Source organism: Daphnia carinata, chromosome 4, assembly GCF_022539665.2.
Source record: "Daphnia carinata strain CSIRO-1 chromosome 4, CSIRO_AGI_Dcar_HiC_V3, whole genome shotgun sequence".
NCBI classification, from domain to species: Eukaryota; Metazoa; Arthropoda; class Branchiopoda; order Diplostraca; family Daphniidae; genus Daphnia; species Daphnia carinata.
This window is the reverse complement of record NC_081334.1, coordinates 2,455,242-2,474,184: the sequence shown is the minus strand read 5'-3', so window position 1 is coordinate 2,474,184 and position 18,943 is coordinate 2,455,242. Positions and strand designations below refer to the sequence as shown.

The 18,943-nt window shown below is 43.4% G+C and overlaps 1 protein-coding gene across 2 annotated transcripts; it reads left to right on the top strand.

The window, feature by feature from the left end:
• The first annotated feature begins 381 nt into the window (after positions 1-381).
• Positions 382-17,585, top strand: LOC130694691 (uncharacterized). 2 transcript variants are annotated; one of them, XR_009420850.1, is made up of 13 exons: positions 382-616; positions 3,587-6,105; positions 13,680-13,792; positions 13,920-14,049; positions 14,186-14,289; positions 14,427-14,673; positions 14,782-15,025; positions 15,111-15,309; positions 15,379-15,505; positions 15,579-15,764; positions 15,823-15,905; positions 16,076-16,159; positions 16,392-16,533. XR_009420850.1 is itself a non-coding variant. In XM_057517792.2 (12 exons), exons 2-12 carry the CDS (start codon positions 4,168-4,170, stop codon positions 16,609-16,611), a joined length of 3,591 nt encoding a protein of 1,196 aa, XP_057373775.1. In that variant the 5' UTR covers positions 385-616; positions 3,587-4,167; the 3' UTR covers positions 16,612-17,585. The 2 variants fall into 2 exon arrangements, 1 of the variants encoding a protein (XP_057373775.1); XM_057517792.2 differs by lacking the exon at positions 16,076-16,159 and having other exon boundaries at positions 385-616; positions 16,392-17,585.
• The last annotated feature ends 1,358 nt before the right edge of the window (positions 17,586-18,943 follow it).

Here is an 18,943-nt window from a genome sequence, read left to right as displayed (position 1 = left end):
ATAAACCGATACATTTCGTAGAATAACTGGTCTCTTTCCATGTAAGATGTAGCTCCCAAATTGAAATGTATTTCCTCCGGTCGTACGAAACCATGCAGTCGAGAAATGGAGGACAAAAGTGGGAGGAAACAAACTGTTATTCAAAGCCGCCATCATGTGTTTTTCAGGTTCAGGCACCAAGTATACCCTAGGTTGGGCAGAATGGTGGTGTGAAAAGAAAAACTATGATAAAACGAAAGAAGAGAAGTTGAAAAACAGAAAGAAAAAAAAAAAAGCCTGGAGGAACTGTGGGCGGTTTAAAAATAATACAAGACAAAAAGACGAGAAGGACTGTGCGATGTGAGGGGGGCCCGGGTGTATACTGGAGAGAGCGCCATCAGAGTTCCGTGGAATCCCAAGGAGTAAGGACGCACAAATCATCAAGCTTTCTTCCTGCTGTTTTTTTCAGTCGTGCGTGTGCGTGTAGTGTTTTGTGTGTGTGCATTTCGCGTGTATTCAACTCTATTTCTCGTCTCACCTAGAGGCACAAACCCTTCGGCTCGTTGTTTTGCTCAATGTGTCGTCTGTTTTCGAAAACTCCACGAGCAAACGCATCGCCGGTAAATCCCCGTCATTGGTAAGCCGTTTGAGATAAATTTAACATCTAGTTGGTTATTTTGTTTTGCCTATCGACACATCTTGTACGTGTACCCCGTGTGAAGAGCTCAGGGCGAGGCTACTAGTTAGTCTTTTTTTGTTTCGTGGGTGCTGCTGCTTGACGAGTCCCTCCAGGGCCTCCCTGTTTTTTGTTTTTTGTGATTCTTCCATCTTTGAAGCCAGTTGAAACGAAGTAAATAAGCAAGAAAGAGGATTGATGTGTGTGTGTGTGGTGTGTCTGCGTGTGTGTACGTATGAGGGCAAGGCAAACTTCATGGAATAAGAAATGTAGGGAGCACCTTGATGACCTTGCCTCGGTAAGTTGCACAAGTAGCTTTCGGGCTTTGTGTGTCAAAATTGGGAAACTCAATCAGAAATCGAAACAATCTCGTTGGGCCGATCGTTTCTTACGAAGCCAGAGCTTTTTGCGGAAGTGTAACAAAACGTGAAAAGCAGCAGTCGGCAGTGTCGGACGACGTGCCTCTACACAAATATTAGTGAGCCGTGCCCCGTGATGAGAGTTAGCAGCGCTGCGTGTCCTTATATGTTCAAAACGTGAGCGGCTGAACGGAGGGAGAGGCGGTGCTTGGAGAGGCTGTTCACCGCCGAGCATTTTGGCTGCAGGCTGGACGGAAACAAAAACAAGAAAAGAAGGGAAAAAAAAATACATGTATTCAGATGCGCTTTTTTTTTCGTAGGCGGCTGCTTTACAGCTGCGTTCAATTTTCGTTTGGCGTTCGTTTGCCTCTAAACAACACGCGCAAAAATGATGAAATAGCGATTTCTCTTCCATCCATCCGTCATAGCGTTGCACCTGCTCGGACCCTATATTTAAATAATAGAGAAATGCGTGTCGTCAAAAACCGCCATTGCGGGTTCCGCCGCTCGACTAAAGTCTATACATGGTAGCAATATGGGCGGTGTGTGTGTGTGTGTGTGTGTGTGTGTGGTGTATAAATAATAAAAAGAAGGGAAAAAAAAAAAAAGCTTCATGTTAAGTTAAAAAAGAAAGAAGGGCGAGGAAGAAGAAGAAAGCAACCGAAGCTGTGAGAATAATCAATGACGTCACGAAACGTTCATTCACCTTTACAAGTTTCTCCTTGTTCACGCCTTTTCGTATAAACTCGGTTCTCCTTTTTTTTTTTTTTTTTTTCTTCTTCTTCTTCTCCCAACACACCGAAATATCACTAATAAGAAATTGCCAGGTAGAAAGAATATCTAGAAAAACCTCAATCTGGGCTACTTTCCAATCATAGTCCACTGTCTGTTCCATCTTTTTTTCATTTATTTGTTTTATTTTTTATTTTTTTCCCTATTGGCCGGCAGATTAAAAGAGAAGGCACACACACACATGTTATTTGGATAGAAGATAGGAGAGAAACCGCAAAAAAGACGAGGGCAAGAAAGTTGGTCTTTGTGGAAAGTCTTAACAGCTCGTCAAGTCAGCCACACACACACACACACACACACGATTTGCGGAAAGATGATATCGACAACGGCCAGTTCTCGAATTAAGTCTGTGGCTTCTAGTTTTCATGAACCAGTGCTCACGATAGGATTTTCGAAAATGGACGACAAGACATCGGCAAAAAAGAGAAAGCCCTCTCCAAAAATATAAGGATGGTTAACAAGGGCGTTGGTGCGGGGCTCCACCTTGTGAATGTTATTATTTCTGTGTTTACCACGCACACGCAAAGGTTTCTTTTTTTTTTTTTTTTTTTCTTATATCAGTTTAGGTGTCATTTTTGGGGACGGGTTTTTTGGCCAAGAAAAAAAAAAAGGAGGGAGGAAAGAAATTGCGAGAAATAACTGGGATTTTTTAATTTGATGTCCGATTCGAAATTGTTCTCGTGCAGCTGACAGCCCTGTGAGACGTATCGCTCCTCTGGCGAAGACAAAACAAAAAAAATAAACGCCATCCATCAGTTTTTGGGAACTACGCAAAAAGTTAATTTACTTAAAAAAGAAAAAAAAAAAAGATTTATCCAATTGTTGTCTTCTTCTTTTCACACTTTTTCATCTCTCGTGTGTGTGTGTGTGTGTATGTGTGTCGTGTACGCCATCGATCGTCATTTTCAACGTTCAAAAGCTCGCGCTGCGTTGACGCGCCCGGATCTCTTTCCGATTTCCTGGCACATTTTTTCTCCGTTTGTTGATCTGTCAGTTTGAGTTGGCCACATCTGGTCCGTCCCTCTCTCTCTGACGTCTGGTCTCGCTATGTTCGGCCCGGGAGAAGACACACTCACATATAATTAGCCTGCCGGAGCCCCCGAGAAAAGTTCCGTTGCTGCACCCGAACTGTTCATTTTTGAAAAAAAAAAAAGGAGGAGGGTTTTTCTGTTCCTCCCCACGTTTTCTTTTTTTTTTCGCTCGTCTTCGCCTGCCTTGGAGATTCAGAAATAGAACCATCCGCACAAAACCCCCTCCCGAAAAACAGTCTGAAAGGCACCGTTCTGCCGTACAAGGCTCGCAAGCAATCATTATTCATCCGTCAGCCGGAAGAAATCAATTCTCAAAATTTCAAAACTCCAAATTTTTTTTGTTTTTTAGGGGGAAAATGATGGCCCGCTGTTTTGCAAATCGTAAGCTTCCGTACCGTTAAAAAAAAAAAAATCTCTTTAACCCGTGATTTTAGTTGTTTTTTTTTTCCCGATCAAGTACCGCATCTATTTCCATTTTTAGATTATGTTAATCTTCTCCGTCCAATCCGCTTTTGGTTTTAGCTCTGTTTCTTTTCTCAAATTCCATACGGTTCGTCTGGCCAACATTCCGGCGGGGGGCCCCAACCAGCTGATCACCTCCTCAAGGGGGTGGTTGCTGGACGGTGATAAGATAAGAAAAACTGTAGTCAACTATATCGCTCTGCCAACAAAACACTTTAAAACTTAATCCAATCAATAAAAAAAAAAAAAAAGATGATTATATTTGTCTTTTTTAAATTTCATAACAGGAGAATGCGGTGAATTGGCCAGTCCCATCATTGTCACGGCAGCCGTCAACGGCCGCGTAGTTAGCACCCCACCCTCAGCGGCCACGCTCGGAGACTACGACGGAGTGTCTTGCGTACGGCTGGCCAGCCGCCCCACCACCTTCTTAAGTTGCTCAGTCCACGTGGCCTCGTCCCGTCACGTCCACTACCCCAGTCTCAACGCCTGTCTCATCCATCAGGGACGATCTCGCGGCTTCCAGTGCCGCACGGTCCACTTTGGTTACGCCATCCCTGTCATCGTTCACAGACACTGGGGGGCGAACGCAAGCGGCCGACATTCGTGTGAAATCGTCTTGGACAGTCATGCGACTCTGGAGCCGGCCACTGCCTCTTATCTTCTAGAGCAGCATCCGGATTTGGTGGCCATCGGTGCGACGCTTCGCGACCCCAACGCACGGCCTTCAGCGCGCACGGCAGACGGACCAGAGGCCGTGATCCAAGCAGCAAAACTGGCCGCTTTCAAGTCGGTCGAGGTGCGGACTCATCACCGCTCTGGCTCGCAGACTCCGCTCATACAGTCGGACGTCTCGTCGCCCAGCAAAATGGCCGTCGATCCAAACGAACTTTACGACCAGCTGATGAGGCAGAATTCGGCCGAACAGGACATTCAGGCCATCGCCAAACAAATTTCGGATCACGCAGAAGCCATTTACCAAACGTGGAAGTCGAAAGGATTAACGCCCAATGAGCTGCTTCATTTACATTCGGCGGAGACGGAGGGTCCAGGCGGCGACGTTGCCACCACCACACCGGCCTTCCGTCAGATGCGAAGCTCGTCGATAGATCGTCGAAGCGTGTCGGAGAGGCCGAAATCGGGATCGTCTTTATCTCCGGTCGAATTGTTGGCCAGTCCGCAATTGGACGCCACTCTGGAACAACTGGTGAATAGTTTCGTTCACGAAGATAAGGCCAGATTAGCGGCTAGAGCGCGAACGGTCTCGCCATCACCTACTGGCGTCCACCAACCGACAGCCAGTGCGGCTTCCACCATTCAGACGGCCCTCAAGCGCTTCGAAATGAAGGGCCTCAACTACGAATCGGCGCGTGGAACGTCGAATCGGCCGACGCACTCGGAGCCACCGGCCGACGTGGCGGTGAGGAGTTCGCCGTCGTTCCAGGAAGCCGTGCAGTCAAGTAATCGGACGTCACCTGGACAGGCAGCGGAACCGTCGGGCACTGTCAAAAGCCGGGCCCAAAGATTCGCCACCCGCATCGAACTGGCGAATGCATCTCATAGTTCGCCCAGTTGGCCGGTCAAGCGCGTCGTCTCGCCCGGCCCAGTTCAATATCACAAGGTGACCGTCGTAGCCGAAGTGGCGGCCCACCACCCGGTTGCCGCGACACCCAAGTCATCGGCGTCCAACACGAGCGAAGTGGACAAGGAAGAGGAAAAGTTAATCAACGCCCTCAAGACGGGCCGCGTCATTGATGAGGTCGCAGTTCCTAATTCTCCAACACCCAGCGATCAGTTTCATCAGTCGTTGATCAAGAAAACGAGAGAGCGACATCAACGGATCGCCCCGACGCCCCGAACCGGCGGCAATGTCGAGGATGAGCTCGAATCGCTGGTGGGTCGCTTGAAAATCACGGAACCGACGCCGAGATCCGCCACGTCCGTCAGCAGAGAAAATAGCCCGGGTCCCATAACGTTGGCCATCCGCGATGGTTCGCCGGCGCGATCCACCTCCCCGCGCACCGTCAAACTGTCTGAAACGGTGCCCGTGGCCGGGGTTTCAACCGTCGATTACGCCAAGGTTCGTTACCAAGCGGCCCAGGCTAACCCGCTCACTCAGCAAAGGCTGGAGGATTCCAGGACGATCGGCAAAGCGCAAAACTCTCCGCAACCCAATGTCGTCTCGGAGACCCGCAGTCGTTTCGAAGGTCCGACCCGCCCCGCTGTCAATACTTGCGCGGTGCCGTGGCGTTCCGGCGTTCAAATCAACGAGTGGTCTCCGGTTCGTCCGCCTGCATCCGTCGATCCGGCCGATGAATTGCAAGCATCTGCACAACAGTCGCAGCTGTCCGGCAATGGCGGCTTGAATTTGGAGGCGTTGCGGCGGATGAAAACGCGCAAAATGCGCAAATCGCCCGAACCGCAGCCGACGGGTTGCGGGTCGAACACGAGCCCGACGTCCTCCCCGCTGCCCCATCCGGAGTTGACGGTGCAGCAGAAACAGCATTTGCGCGAACGCAATCTGCAACAGCTCGGCGCTGGCGGACATCACGTGACGTCGGTCGGATTGCCTGTCCAGTACACGTCGACGGGCATCCCCATCCGGCCGTTTTTGACGCGGGGCTCCGTCGCCGAGAGGGTCCTCATTTTTGAAAAATGCCCGACGACGATCATGACGGAATCGGCTACCAAATCGGACAAGGTGACCTCTGCTGCCACCGCTATAACGGCAGAAAAATCGAAACGGGCCGGCAGTCCAGCACCGCAGACTTGGCGACACTCCAACGATGTCCAAACTCGAGTCCAGGTCAGTTTCTTTTTAATTTTTTTTTTTTTTTTTTCATGAATTTTTCAACGATGAATATGGAAACGAGATGATGCGTCCCGTTATTATAAACATGCGCCCTCTTTTTTTTTTTTGGTCGGGATTGGCTGGCAACGCCCGCACGCAATTTATTAGCCCTTAGATTATGCGCGTCCCTTACAAAACTTCAATTTCTTTTCTTTTTTTTTTTTTTCCGTTTCGTTCGTTGTTTGTTTTTCGACAGTCGGAGTGTGTCTCTAATGGCGTGTCGTGTTGTTTTTTTTTCTAAACCGGAGTTCGCGTGTCAGTTTAAATGGGCGGAGGTGTCAAATTGTCGCCCGTCTTTCTTTCTTTCGTCTGGAACAGCTTAAATAGGGGTCTTGTAACTGGACGAATGTTCTTGCCATCCATTGTCCAAAATTTATTTTTTTTTTTTTTATTTGATACGCAATTTGAGGGCCATGTTACAGCGCAGGGAAAGGACAGATATCTGTTTTGACATACTACACCTACCCCTTTTTTTGGGGCGGGGGCCGTAGAAAGATACCTTATTTCTATCGTGCGCGGTAGCACAACGTGCGATCCGATTTCAATGGACGGTAACAAAAGACCCGTCGTTTGCACCGGATGCGTTTATTGGCCTCTCGTTTTTGTTTTTTGTTTTTTTTTTTTTTTTTTGTTTTTTCTTGTTTGTCTTTGAGATGTTACAAGTAGAAACGCAAACTGGAAAAACAAAATTTGAGCCGCCATCTTGTCGTCGCTTTGCGCTTCTTGAATGAGGATTCCATGAAAAAAGAGCATTTGTTTTTTTTTTTTTTGCTTTTCTTTCTTCTTTGGGGGGGGGGGGGGGTATTTCACGATCCTTTTGATTTGAATTTGATTGGTCCCCAATCGATTTGGCGAGTTTATCTCTAAATATATGATTGACTAAATTGGATATAGATATTTGAAGGTGGGGGGGGGGGAAGCCATTATGATTGAACGCGTTAGGCGTGATTAGGTGATTAACCTCTAGCGGAAGAAACGATGTTTGTTCTTTTTGCTGGCGTTTTGCATTTCGATTGCTTCTTTTTTTTTTTTTTTTCTGGCGTGCGTTCCATTTTTTATGGTTCCAGAGGCGAAATCACGATTTCCTGTAGCCGCAAAAAAAAAAAAAAAAAAAAAAAAAAAAAAAAAAAAATTGGCTACCGAAAAAATTACAATTATCTTTGGAACAGGATAAGAAAGCTAGCGATCGTTTGTATGAAGGAAATTCAGCCCGTTATTAGAGTCATTTGCTCGCCATGAATTTCGGCCTCGTCATTCCGTTAGTTTTTCTTATCCACGAAATTCCACACAACGAGGAACGGGGAAAAGAAATAAAAAGACGGCCGAGTGTAACGAAGAAGTCAATAGACGGGGTCGGGGGATCAGATTGTATAGTAGTCACGCGAAACGGTCGTTTACGCCGTTCACGAATCATGTTGGATGTAAAAATACCCTGGCCGTGGCCCCCTCTCCTTTTATTTTTTTTACCAACTCCCTGCCATTATGTCCGTACATTGGGTGACGTCGTTACTTCGACAATGTTTTTTTTTGTTTTTTTTTGAAGGTGAATTGGGACTAGCTTTCCGTATTTTACGCACGGGAGCATCGGGTGCGTGACCGCATACACGCTGAAACTGTTAGAACATGCATCTACGTAACCTATGCTAACAAAAGTGGTAGTTTTTTTTTCTGTTTTTTTTTTTTTTTTTATTTTTCTTTTTGTTTACAGGTTACGTGTCACTCGTAATAATTTTATTGCTTGCCTTTACGGGGGGATCCTTCATGAATTTATTCATTTTATTATTATTTAATCAGAAAATCTTGACTCTAGCGCCATCTCGTAGTAAGAAGTAGTTTTTTTGCAAATTCGGCCGCTAGATGGCGTTTGCGTTTTTTCACCGCGTCGATTCGAAATGCGCGTACACGTATGTGTTACGTACACATACAAAACTCCTCCGAGGAGCGATATCAGAATCATGGTATGTGCGGCACCGTCTCAACAAGAAACGAACGGGATTTCTAACTCTCGCGGAAATTGTTTTGGCGTGGCCAAAATATTTTCATCGGTATTTAATCAAAAAGGAATTGTAAATTCAGATTGAGCAAAATCAACAGGGGTAGGATGCAATCCTCCTACTCGTTTTCGTCCTACATCACTTTTGGTTGCTGAAAAATAACAAAACATGCCAAGGCTGTTTCTAGCTGCTGGCACACACCGTGCTTGGCATTCATCCCTTTTGTGGGCATCCGATCTATGCAAAGTATGTGCCGTCTGTGTCTCCACAGTTTCGGAATGCTCGACAAACAAAAAGAACAAAAACGAAAAAAAAAAAAAAAAAAAGCCAGTTTTTAGCAGAATTTAAAAGAAGTAAAACAAGACAACAACAAAAAAAAAAAATGAAAGTCTATTGAAAACAAAAGGGCGCAAAACGAAAAGTTTCATTTAGCATTACTATGCACGAGAGAACAAGGCGACAGCCAGGGCCCAACCCAAGGCAAATATAGACTCTTATCGTTTGCCTAAAAAAGTTGGGTTTATTTCGGCATTTTTTTACTTCGATAGATTCCCTCATCTTCCTACGCATGTCGTCGTCCTCTAATTTGCAAAGAATTTTCATTTTTTTTTTTTTTTTTTTTCCCGAAATCTATGACGCGATAATTGCTCAAGGCTGAGGGCAAGGACGCCTTGTAGACATCACTTTGCGAAATTGAACGAAAGCAAACACCTCTTTGGCACACACGAGCCTTCTTTTTCCCTCCCACCTGTGGAGGAGGAGGTTTTCCTGTCCCTCTGTAACCTACATTGAGAGGAAGATGCATTTGTGGGATGCATACAATGATTTCATCTCGCCCTGCCCTGCAGGACCAGTTTGATCTACATGCAATGTACGCCATCTTTTCACTTCACCTTTCCTCTAGATTATCGCGTCGTGCTTATTTCACGTTGGCACTCGAGAACCTACTGGGCCAAGGACGCAGTTTCCTTTTTTTTTTGCCAGCATCTCGCTGTGCTCACAATGGGCCAGTTAAACAAGAAAAAATTCCAGCCGTGTGTGAGACGTGTCCACCAGAAATGATGGAAACGCTTTTCGATTTCCACTCTTTTCGTCTATCGTTTGCAATGTCATTTCTTTTCTTTCTTTTTTTTTTTTTTTTACCTGTCGTTGTTCTCTCTGGTCGATCACACAGCGTCCAGTGCGAAAAAAAAAAATGTCTTTCAAAAGATCGTAGCCTTGGCGAATTTTCTGTCGATAACAAAACGGCACACACACAAATGTTTCGGTCGTATCGCCTTCTTTTTCCAATCGCCAATCTGTTGGCGCATGTTTTCCAACTAGTCAGTAGGTGAAGGTTAATATCGTATCGCTTTCTCTCAGTCACGCTTTTCGTTAAGAGCCTGCCGCAAGGCGCCCGTCTTTATAAACTATACCTGGAAATTTTCTTTTTTTTTGTTTTTTTTGTTTTTTTTTGATCTTCGTTATTGTTTCAATGTCAGCTCGATGGCGTAATGTAGTGCCACGTTTTAACCCTCAACTCGCAACAGCGTTCGAAAGCATTTCCGAAGCGAAGACGAAATAAATTAAATGGTCAGTTTTGTTGGTGCCAGTGGCAGTTAAATGATAATAGATGAATCTATAAAGATAGGTTAGAAACAATGAACATCTATCTTGATAGTTAATGTTGTTTTCTCAACGACAATGTTGGATTTCCAGCCGTTCACCTTCACGGACGCTTGTGTTGGAGATAGCGTTTAATGTTTCGGGATTTTTGAGTTTTTTTGAGTTTTTTTGTTTCCTAAATCGGCTCGAGACCTCGGCGCTTTGCATAAAATGGCGGGGCATTAAAAATGGGACCGGATGGTGCCGTTAGAGATCCAGGTGATTGCTACAGCATTTTTTCTAGTATCAAAGGCCATTCTTCAACTGTTGAGTCTATACAAAAAAAGGTGACGGTTGCCCTTGAGAACAAGAGATCAAAACTTGAGAATTTTCTTCTTTTTCTTCCCCCCCATTCAGACGTTTCTTTGTTTCAACTGTCTTTGGATGTAAATCGTTTTTGTCTACCATCTCTTGCGGCCCAATTCCAGTAACCATAGGTTGATTAGTATGCATAACAGTGCACTGGCAGAAGCTGAACTTAGCCTTCCAAAAAAAAAAAAAAAAGAAAAATAATAATAATAATAAAACAGCCAGTTGCTCTGCCTTCCACTATTGTTGCTTTGCTTTTTGTTTTTGAACTGTCAAAACTCTTTCCATCTGGCAAGTCTCATAGCGTGTGTTCAAACAGGGCGTGCTCACGACCGTCCATCTTGCCAAAGAGAATGACCAGATGTTTTTCAGTGGCTTCCTCGATGGCGTGACAAACTACTATGAGTTGGCAGTGGAAGATTTTTGTTTTTAATTGTTAACTCGTTCGAAGATCTGCTTGACGAAAAATCCGCGTTTCGTTAGCAAGTTGAAAGAAATCGTTAAGTTTCATCATCTTCCGAAAACACTTGACCTTTCCAAGATGTTTTTCGATAACAAAACAAATTTCAATGATTCCGTTTGTTTTGTTTTGTTTGTTTGTTTTTTCTTCTCTTCTCCTTTGGCGATGGATTAATTAGGCTCTTGTTTCTCATGGCAACCTGTGCTGATGACGTGATTATCATTTTATGGTTAGCCTATCAGTTGATAATATCTCGTGAAACAGGCTGGATTTGATGGCCTAATGGGCGGGAATGGCCGTTGCTGTTGTCTCCATTCCCGTTGATTAAAAATCGTATGCCCTTTTTGTTTTCCAATTTTGTTGCTGGTTTTATTTTTCCTTACGTTTTTTCAGGTTTATTTTGTTTGTTTATTTATTTTTATTTTTGACTTTGCGTCAAGACGTGACCGAACGAAACACGATATTAACAGTCCGCCTCACGTATGGCCAGAAAGGCCGAAAAAGTCCTAGCAAAAGCCCCCAAATGGAGTGTTATTCAAATTCGATTCGGCTAGTTTTTTTTTTGTTCCAACAAGAAAATCCGCTCAGCTTCAAAAGCCGTGTGTGTGTTCCCGACGTGCCGTGAATTTTACCTGGCCGTCTCACCTGCCGATGAACCTCAAGGTTAAAAACCGAGCTCACCTTTCCGATGGACTCTTTTTTTTTTTTTTTTTTTTTTTTTAAAGGTTATCCCTATCCTTCCAAAGAACATAACGAAACATTTTTTCGTATTTCAAAAACTCTTCGATAAGAAATCATCGAACATCGCTGAGATTAGATTCGAAAAAGCAAAGGGAAAAGAGATAATAAGATGAATGGAAACTGATTCCATGAGTTCATTGTCGTATTTTTCGTCTCAATATGTGTGTCTGTTTGTGCACGTTTCTGGAAAAAAAAAAAAACAAAAAAAAACTGAGTGCGTCCTACAATGATGAGGGCCAAGGTTTTTCTTTTCCGCCCTCAGCATCTCTTCTCTCTTAACATGGCGATCCAATGCAAATTGAAGAAAGGAAACGAAAAAAAAAAAAAAAAAAAAAGAAACGGCAGTCGAGTCCCGTCAGACGCCGCCGGGAACGTATGGTGTATGTGTTACGTGACGTCATTATACCTCCCTCCTCGATGAACGCCTCCTCCTCCTTTTTTTTCTCGAGTGTGTGTGTGTTAGTTATATTCGAATCTTTTTTGAACTGTTGGTGCGAAGAGGGCGCTACGGTATTGCGGTGAACGATTGCAAGACTCTTGCCGAAGGGTCTTGTCAAAGCTTTGCTTTCGCTTTAGTCGAGTCTGTGGTGTCTCACGAGCAGCATGTTGACGCCGTTCATTCCCGCACCCACGCTCTTCCACCATTTCTGAAAAAGGAAAACAAAAAAAAATCGTGTTGAAATTGACTTAGAAAGCAGCCAGTTCGTGGACCGTTCGGCTTTTGTTTGCCTTTCGTTTTGTTGCATTGCCATGGCGAATTGCGACATTTGAAGATTTCGGGATTTGAACGCAAGTTGTGTGTCCTCCCTCCCAGTGCCCTCTGTGTTTGTTTTTCCCATTGGTTGTTATCTCCTTTTCTTTTTTTTTTCTGGGAAGACAGTGCGGATTTCAAAACAAAAAAACATGGTGAACGTTCGGTGCCAAGCTTGCCAGGCGAAATATCGTTTATTGGCGGCCAAGAGACTCAATTTGTTGGGTCTGGCCTTTGAAGCCCGGCCTCAAAAGCCCACACCTCGTTTCCCTTATCGGCCGCCTATTCAACGCCGTCCACGATCTTACATTATTCAACCAAACTCTCTGGTAGATATTCAAGCTTTCCCGAATTTATTTATTTATCTCTTTCTTCTTTCTGTTTATTTTAACGATTCAACTAACAAAAAAAAAAAAACGAAACACCATAGAAAGAAAGAAAAAAAAAAAGGGGGGGGGGGGAAACACAAGTTTCTTCCTTCCTCTTTTCCTTAACAGTTAAATATGAAAGGCGCCTAGCCAACCATAACAAACACGACGATTGGGATTGAAGCCAAAGTCTGTTGTTGTTGTACGCTGCCTCTTTGGCGCTGTATAAGATTCCCGTGAATTATTATACATCAAATAGGGTTCAACTGTTTTTTGGGGCTTTTCGTGGGGTTCATTGAATACCATCAGATGGGTGTGTACCACGAGAGTTGTCTTGCCCGTTGGTTTGCCATTATCGTGCGTGTTGTTGATGCAACCTTGAAAAACGTGAAGAAGAAATAAAGAATATCCAAAAGGAAAGAAAAGAAATAGAGGCAAGACACACGCGTTTTTGTTTAACTATGCAAAGCCCGTTGCCGAAGAGATGGCGCGTTGGAAGACTCGCCCCAAAAAAGGGCTGTCAGAAAGAGAGAGAAAAAAAAAAAAGGAAGATGCTCTTTTCCTGCCTTTGCCTCTCTCCAACCATCAGATAAAAATAACGAACCGCCTTTTGCCAGCCGGATGAGGGGTTCAAAAGTTCTTTCAAAACTTGAGCGTCAACATTTTGTTTTTTAACTTAAAAAAGAGCGACTTTTATTTTTCACCGACAAATGCGGTCGTCACTTGTTTTTCTCTCTTTAAAAGAAACAATTCTCATTGCACCGTGCAAGACTCACGTTTTGATGCTCGCCTTTGTTTGTTGTCCAGACAAGGATGTTAAACCTTTCTTTCCAACCTGTTCTTATCTCCCTTTTTTTGAAAACAGCGTTCGACTTTTTGTTTGGCTTGTGTCTACATTTCAATGGTGGACGTCTACGATGTTAGCCCATCTAGCCATGTGAACATCGTGCGAAGACTTCGTATGTTTTCTTAATGGAGACGCGATCCTTTCACGGCAGTCTGAGAATCTGTCACTGTCAACTGTCCCGCCCTTTTCCCCACTACAATACAGAAATATAAATATAGGGCCCGCGTTTTAAAACTGAAACCCAACATGTGAATGAAATTCAGAAAGACAAAAGAATTATTTAAAAGCAAACCAGTTCGTTGTACGAAAAGAAAGAAGAGTTTGACTAATCGGCTGACTCTACATTTGTATATTTCATTGAAAAAAACAAACAAACATCCATATCAATGAGTTTGTCTTCTATTCTCTTGATCAGGTCTACGCCAAGGATAACAACAAAGAGAACCGATCGACATCGGCGAACATTTCATCGCCCAGGTCGACTCTGCGCCGCCAGGCTAAAGCCAACAACAATCTCCTTTTGCCCAGGTGTGTGTTTCTCTCCATTTTCGCCGACTGTTTTTTTCTCGTCTTGACATCTCATTGGAATGCCCACCGTTTTAAATTTTTGTTCTGTCTCTCTCTCTCTCTTGCTGTTGCCCCATATGGTACGTAGATTTTACTACCCAACGGGACGACCCATCAGTAAAGAGCAGCTGGATGCCTCCTTGCTTAGGCTGGCCGCCACGTTTCAGCAGCTACCCAACTGCCAAGCAAGTCGCGAGCATTTCGGAACCATTGCCAAGGTAATCCTTTCTATTCTTTATGATTCCCTTCTTTTAAATTTGTTTGTCTACGAGATTTGTGTTTTTTTTTTTTTTTTTTTTTTTTTTTTCTAAAATGAAATGTCGATTCATTGACTGGGGGCTCGTATCTTTGCAGGCTTGTGGATGTCCTTACTATTGGAAAGCCATCTTGTTCATTGCGAGCGGTGGCGAAAAGCTCGGACACGTTACGTTGGAAACCTTCACCGACTTTTGGGGAAAGTAATAATGATCGTTATTTTGTTCCCTTTCAATTGCTTGTATCAATCATGGGTTATATTTCATGATTAATGTTCTGTTTTGTTTTGTTTTGTTTTGTTTTGTTTTGTTTTACCTTTGGTCTGTGATAATTGGAACAGAATCATCAACAACTATCATGACGAAGCGTCTCGATTCGTTCAACTCCTGACCATGATCAACCCGAATGTGAACGCCAGCAGAACAGACAACAATTTCAACGGGCCGATGAACAACAGTGCCAGTTCCGGCCGGTTCTATCTAGTACCGGAGGATTTCGTGCCGCTGATCCAAGACGTGGTCGACACCCATCCGGGGTTGACCTTCCTCAAGGAGGCGGCTGAATTTCACTCGCGCTACGTTCACACGGTACGATTTGACGCTACGCTGCGTATCCAGTTTTCCTTTTTTTTTTTATTTCTAATGACGGTGTCCTTTTTGTTTATTGACCTGCAAAAAAAAAACAAAAAAAAACAGGTGATTGCGCGAATTTATTACAACGTGAACCGATCCTGGTCAGGCCAGATCACTCTGGCCGAACTGCGCCATTCCAACTTATTGACCACGATTCGCTTGCTGGAAGAGGAGGAAGACATCAACCAAATCACCGATTTTTTCAGCTACGAGCATTTCTACGTCATCTACTGCAAGTTCTGGGAGTTGGACAAAGACCACGACCTCTTTATCGATAAGAAGGATCTGGCTCGGCACAACGACCACGGTACAACTTCCATATACATTTTGTTTTTATCCTCAAAATCCATTTTCATTGGATTCCTTTTTTTTTTTTTTTTCAAACACGACAGCATTGTCCTCCAAGATGATCGATCGGATATTCTCTGGGGCCGTCACCCGCGGCGCGCCTCACAACAACCGACTGGCCAAGTTCGGCAACACCAACACCAACATGAACAATCAGCCGCGGATGAGTTACACAGAGTTTGTCTGGTTCCTCATCTCCGAAGAGGACAAAAGGCATTCGACGGCCATCGAGTATTGGTTCAGGTATTAATACTTAATCGAATTAGTAATTTGATGTGTGGAAAAGAAAATGAATAACATCCCGTTTGACAGGTGTATGGATCTGGACGGAGACGGTTTCCTTTCGATGTACGAACTGGAATATTTTTACGAGGAACAATTGCAACGGATGGAATCTTTAGGCATAGAAACGTTGCCATTCGAAGATTGCCTGTGTCAGGTTTGATCTCTTTTTGAATTCCAGATAACGGATCATTATTCTATCGAGTTTTGTTTTTCCTTTTTACGATCAGATGCTGGACATGATTCACCCGGCCGTGCCCGGTAAAGTATCTCTGAACGACCTCAAACGTTGCCAGATGACGCCCATCTTCTTTGACACTTTCTTCAACTTGGAAAAATACCTGGATCACGAACAACGCGATCCGTTTGCCTCGCAACGCGACCCCGACTCGGAAAATGGTGACGAGATACTCAAGGTAATTATTCAGATTAAAGAAGAATACAGCCAACAATGTAACGCATATCTTTGCACAGATTTCCGACTGGGATCGCTACGCTGCCGAAGAATACGAACTTTTGGTGGCTGAAGAAGGTGGACCGGATCATAGCGATGACATGTGAGTTTAATAACCATTATTTTATGGTGAATTTTCATCTTGATTACATAGCACAATGGGGAAAACGTATCTGTTATGAAAGGGACACGATTAGATGTTTGACTATATTTATATATATATATATATACCTTGGTTACGTTGTTGCTTGTCGGTCACGATGAATTTTATAGGCTCCACGATACAACCGTGTGAGAGAGGGAGAAGCACACGATGATTCGTTTGCTAGTGTTGGTCGTGGTCAGGTCGTGAGCGCGGTAAGCCATTGGCACGTACTCGTGTGTTGTTGTGCGTGTACTGATTGCCCGTTTGTCACTAATCCATCGTCAACATTTTACATCATCATTTCACTCCTTTGCATGGATGAAACATTGGCTCTTGTTTTGTTTTTAAGAATCTTTGTGTTTTCTCTTTCTCCAGGGCTTTCGCATGTTGGTTTTAGAAACGAGAATGTTATGTTACTAATGGTTTCACTTTTACCATTCACAGGTTCATGCGGGAAGAAATGACCACAGGCGAAGAGGACGGCAACGACCATTCTTCTCTTCCCTTATCGATGGAACGTGACGTCATTATGGCAGATTCAGATGTTAACGACGGCCATGACGATTACTCGCCCTTGTCGGTCCATTCAAGCCTCGGCCTCGGCAATGCTGGTCATCGTTCACTTTTCTCGGTCACGCCGTGCTCGATCGAATATCAATATTGATCGCCGTCCCTGGCCATGATGATGATTCTTATTCATTTTGGGTTTCTCTTATCCGACTAGCATGAACCAGTCCTGTTTCTGTTGTCACGATCAGCTGACGGATTTCTAAGCAGTCAAATGTCATTGCAGAGCCTTAATATCTCCGTATCCCTATCTGTGCAATATGCAATAAGTATTTGTTTGTTTTTTTAAGTGTATTCCGGTGGGTGGATGGGGAAGGGGAGTGGGGGAGATATATTTTTTAATTGCCACTGATTATTGTAGAATCTTTTTGGCCGGTTTTGACCCTTTCCTCGCACTACACCGTCAGCAAATACCTTCATTGCACCTGAGAAAATTTGTGGGTCACACACACACACGTTGTTCGTCTAGTCTCATCGATTTATTTTGCGTATTTGCTCTTTTCTGATCTTTGGAACCATCAAGACTTGTAGTGCATAGAAGGAGAAAAGAAAACATCAACTCGGATTTCTTTTTTTTTTTTTATCGTTTAACTTGTGCATCACATCTTAAAATGTTTCTTTTAATCATTTTTTTCCCATTTTCTCTTCTGTTTTTTAATTCAATTCTTCTCTTACCTCTTATACATAGATTCCCCTAGAAGTGATTCGATTTGTCGCTGGTCTTCTAAAATTGTGATGGATCACGATGTAAGAAACCAAGCCTTACACACATAATTTAAGATCTAATTGATTTGTCTTTTGATCATTTTTTTTTGTTTTTAAACTTGGTTCAAAGTATGTTGGCAGTAGGGTGCGAAAGTTTATACATAAATTACAATCATCAGCAGGTGAAAAACAATGTCGTGTAATTTGTTGTGTTCAAAAGTGGCTCCTTTAAGTTAATGTGTGTATAATGTTGTGGATGTCTCTCTCCCCGTGTACCTGGAGAAAGTTAAAACAAAACATGAACTAAGAATAGGAAGGGTTCCCCTTTGACGGCTGCCATAAAATAAACATGGATTCGTTTCATTATTTGGCATTCCCTTTTTTAATTTGCAGGTTGTGTTCCAATCTGTGGAAGAACAGTTACAACCGTTTTTTTCCCTGGTCCATTAAAAAAATGTATCGTAGTCAACCCACATGAAAAATTGAGTTTGACAGATAGCTTTTGATCACGTCTAACGAGCTCCATCGTTTCTACGTTTCAGAACTCTTAAGAGACCTTGTTACCAATATACGCGTAATGATCCACTTTCCAATCATTCCCATGGCAACGGCCAGAGTTTGTAGGTGTAACAATCAAGGCAAAACTGAAAGTGGGACACGCTTAAGCCCACCGATGCAAGAATTATCGCGTGGTTGGAATGGTATACCCTATCTACATATACTATAAACATTTTTCAGATGCTATCACGAAGCTAGGCATTTTTTTTTTTTAACTTTCGTTACGAGATAAACCTACAGTTGTACGAGATGCAGTTTTGAAAGTTTATCGCACTAGTGATTGAAAGTAGTTTGAAGTACGGGTTGCTGACTATTTCACGTTCACAAAAAAATGAAAATGTAAGGCACAATTAAATGGGAAAAAAACATACACGTCTATACGTCATCAAATCATTTTCCAAGTACGGCTGTAATTACACCTAACATTAAATAGAAATACAGGTGGAATACAGTCTCCAGTTGGTATGACGGCTTAACATGGTAGGGAAATAAAACTGGACATTCCATGCCATCAAAGCAGAAACAACAAGGTCAAAGAAATTTATTCATGTTTCTTTCATTTGGGAAGAAACTATAAAAAATTATGAACGAGACGGAAAGAAAGATGAGCAACGAGCCAACAACACAATATGGAAATTTTGGCAAAACGAAATAAACGTTCGTCCAACTTTGGAATTTTTTTTTGACAGTTTAGGAAGAAGATATAAGCGAAATGGCCTTGCCGAGCTTAAGTTAAAGATTGCTAGTATATTTTCTCTGCCATTCATCTGTCCAATCGAGCAATAATAAGCCATGCTATCCTAAAACGTCAAAGAATCTGTTAATCAAAACAGGAAACGCTACCGGTACCGCCGGTGCTTTCGTACAATTTACAGCTGCAAAAGTTTGTCCTAAAATGATACGAAATGCGGCCAAAGATCTCGTCGAGTTCATCTGCCGCCCCGACATCAGACGTCTTTTGTTTTACTTGTCTGACATCGAAAAAAATACATGCCGAGGCACGTAATGCCTCGATCACCTGCGTCAGGCATTCCTGTACGAACGCGAATGGCGCATTATACAAAGTGCACGAGCCAATAAAAAGCTATAACTCGTAACGATTTATCACGAAGTGAAACTTGTTAGCGTTTTGCATTCTTACACTTTCTCGATGCTGTCTGATATAA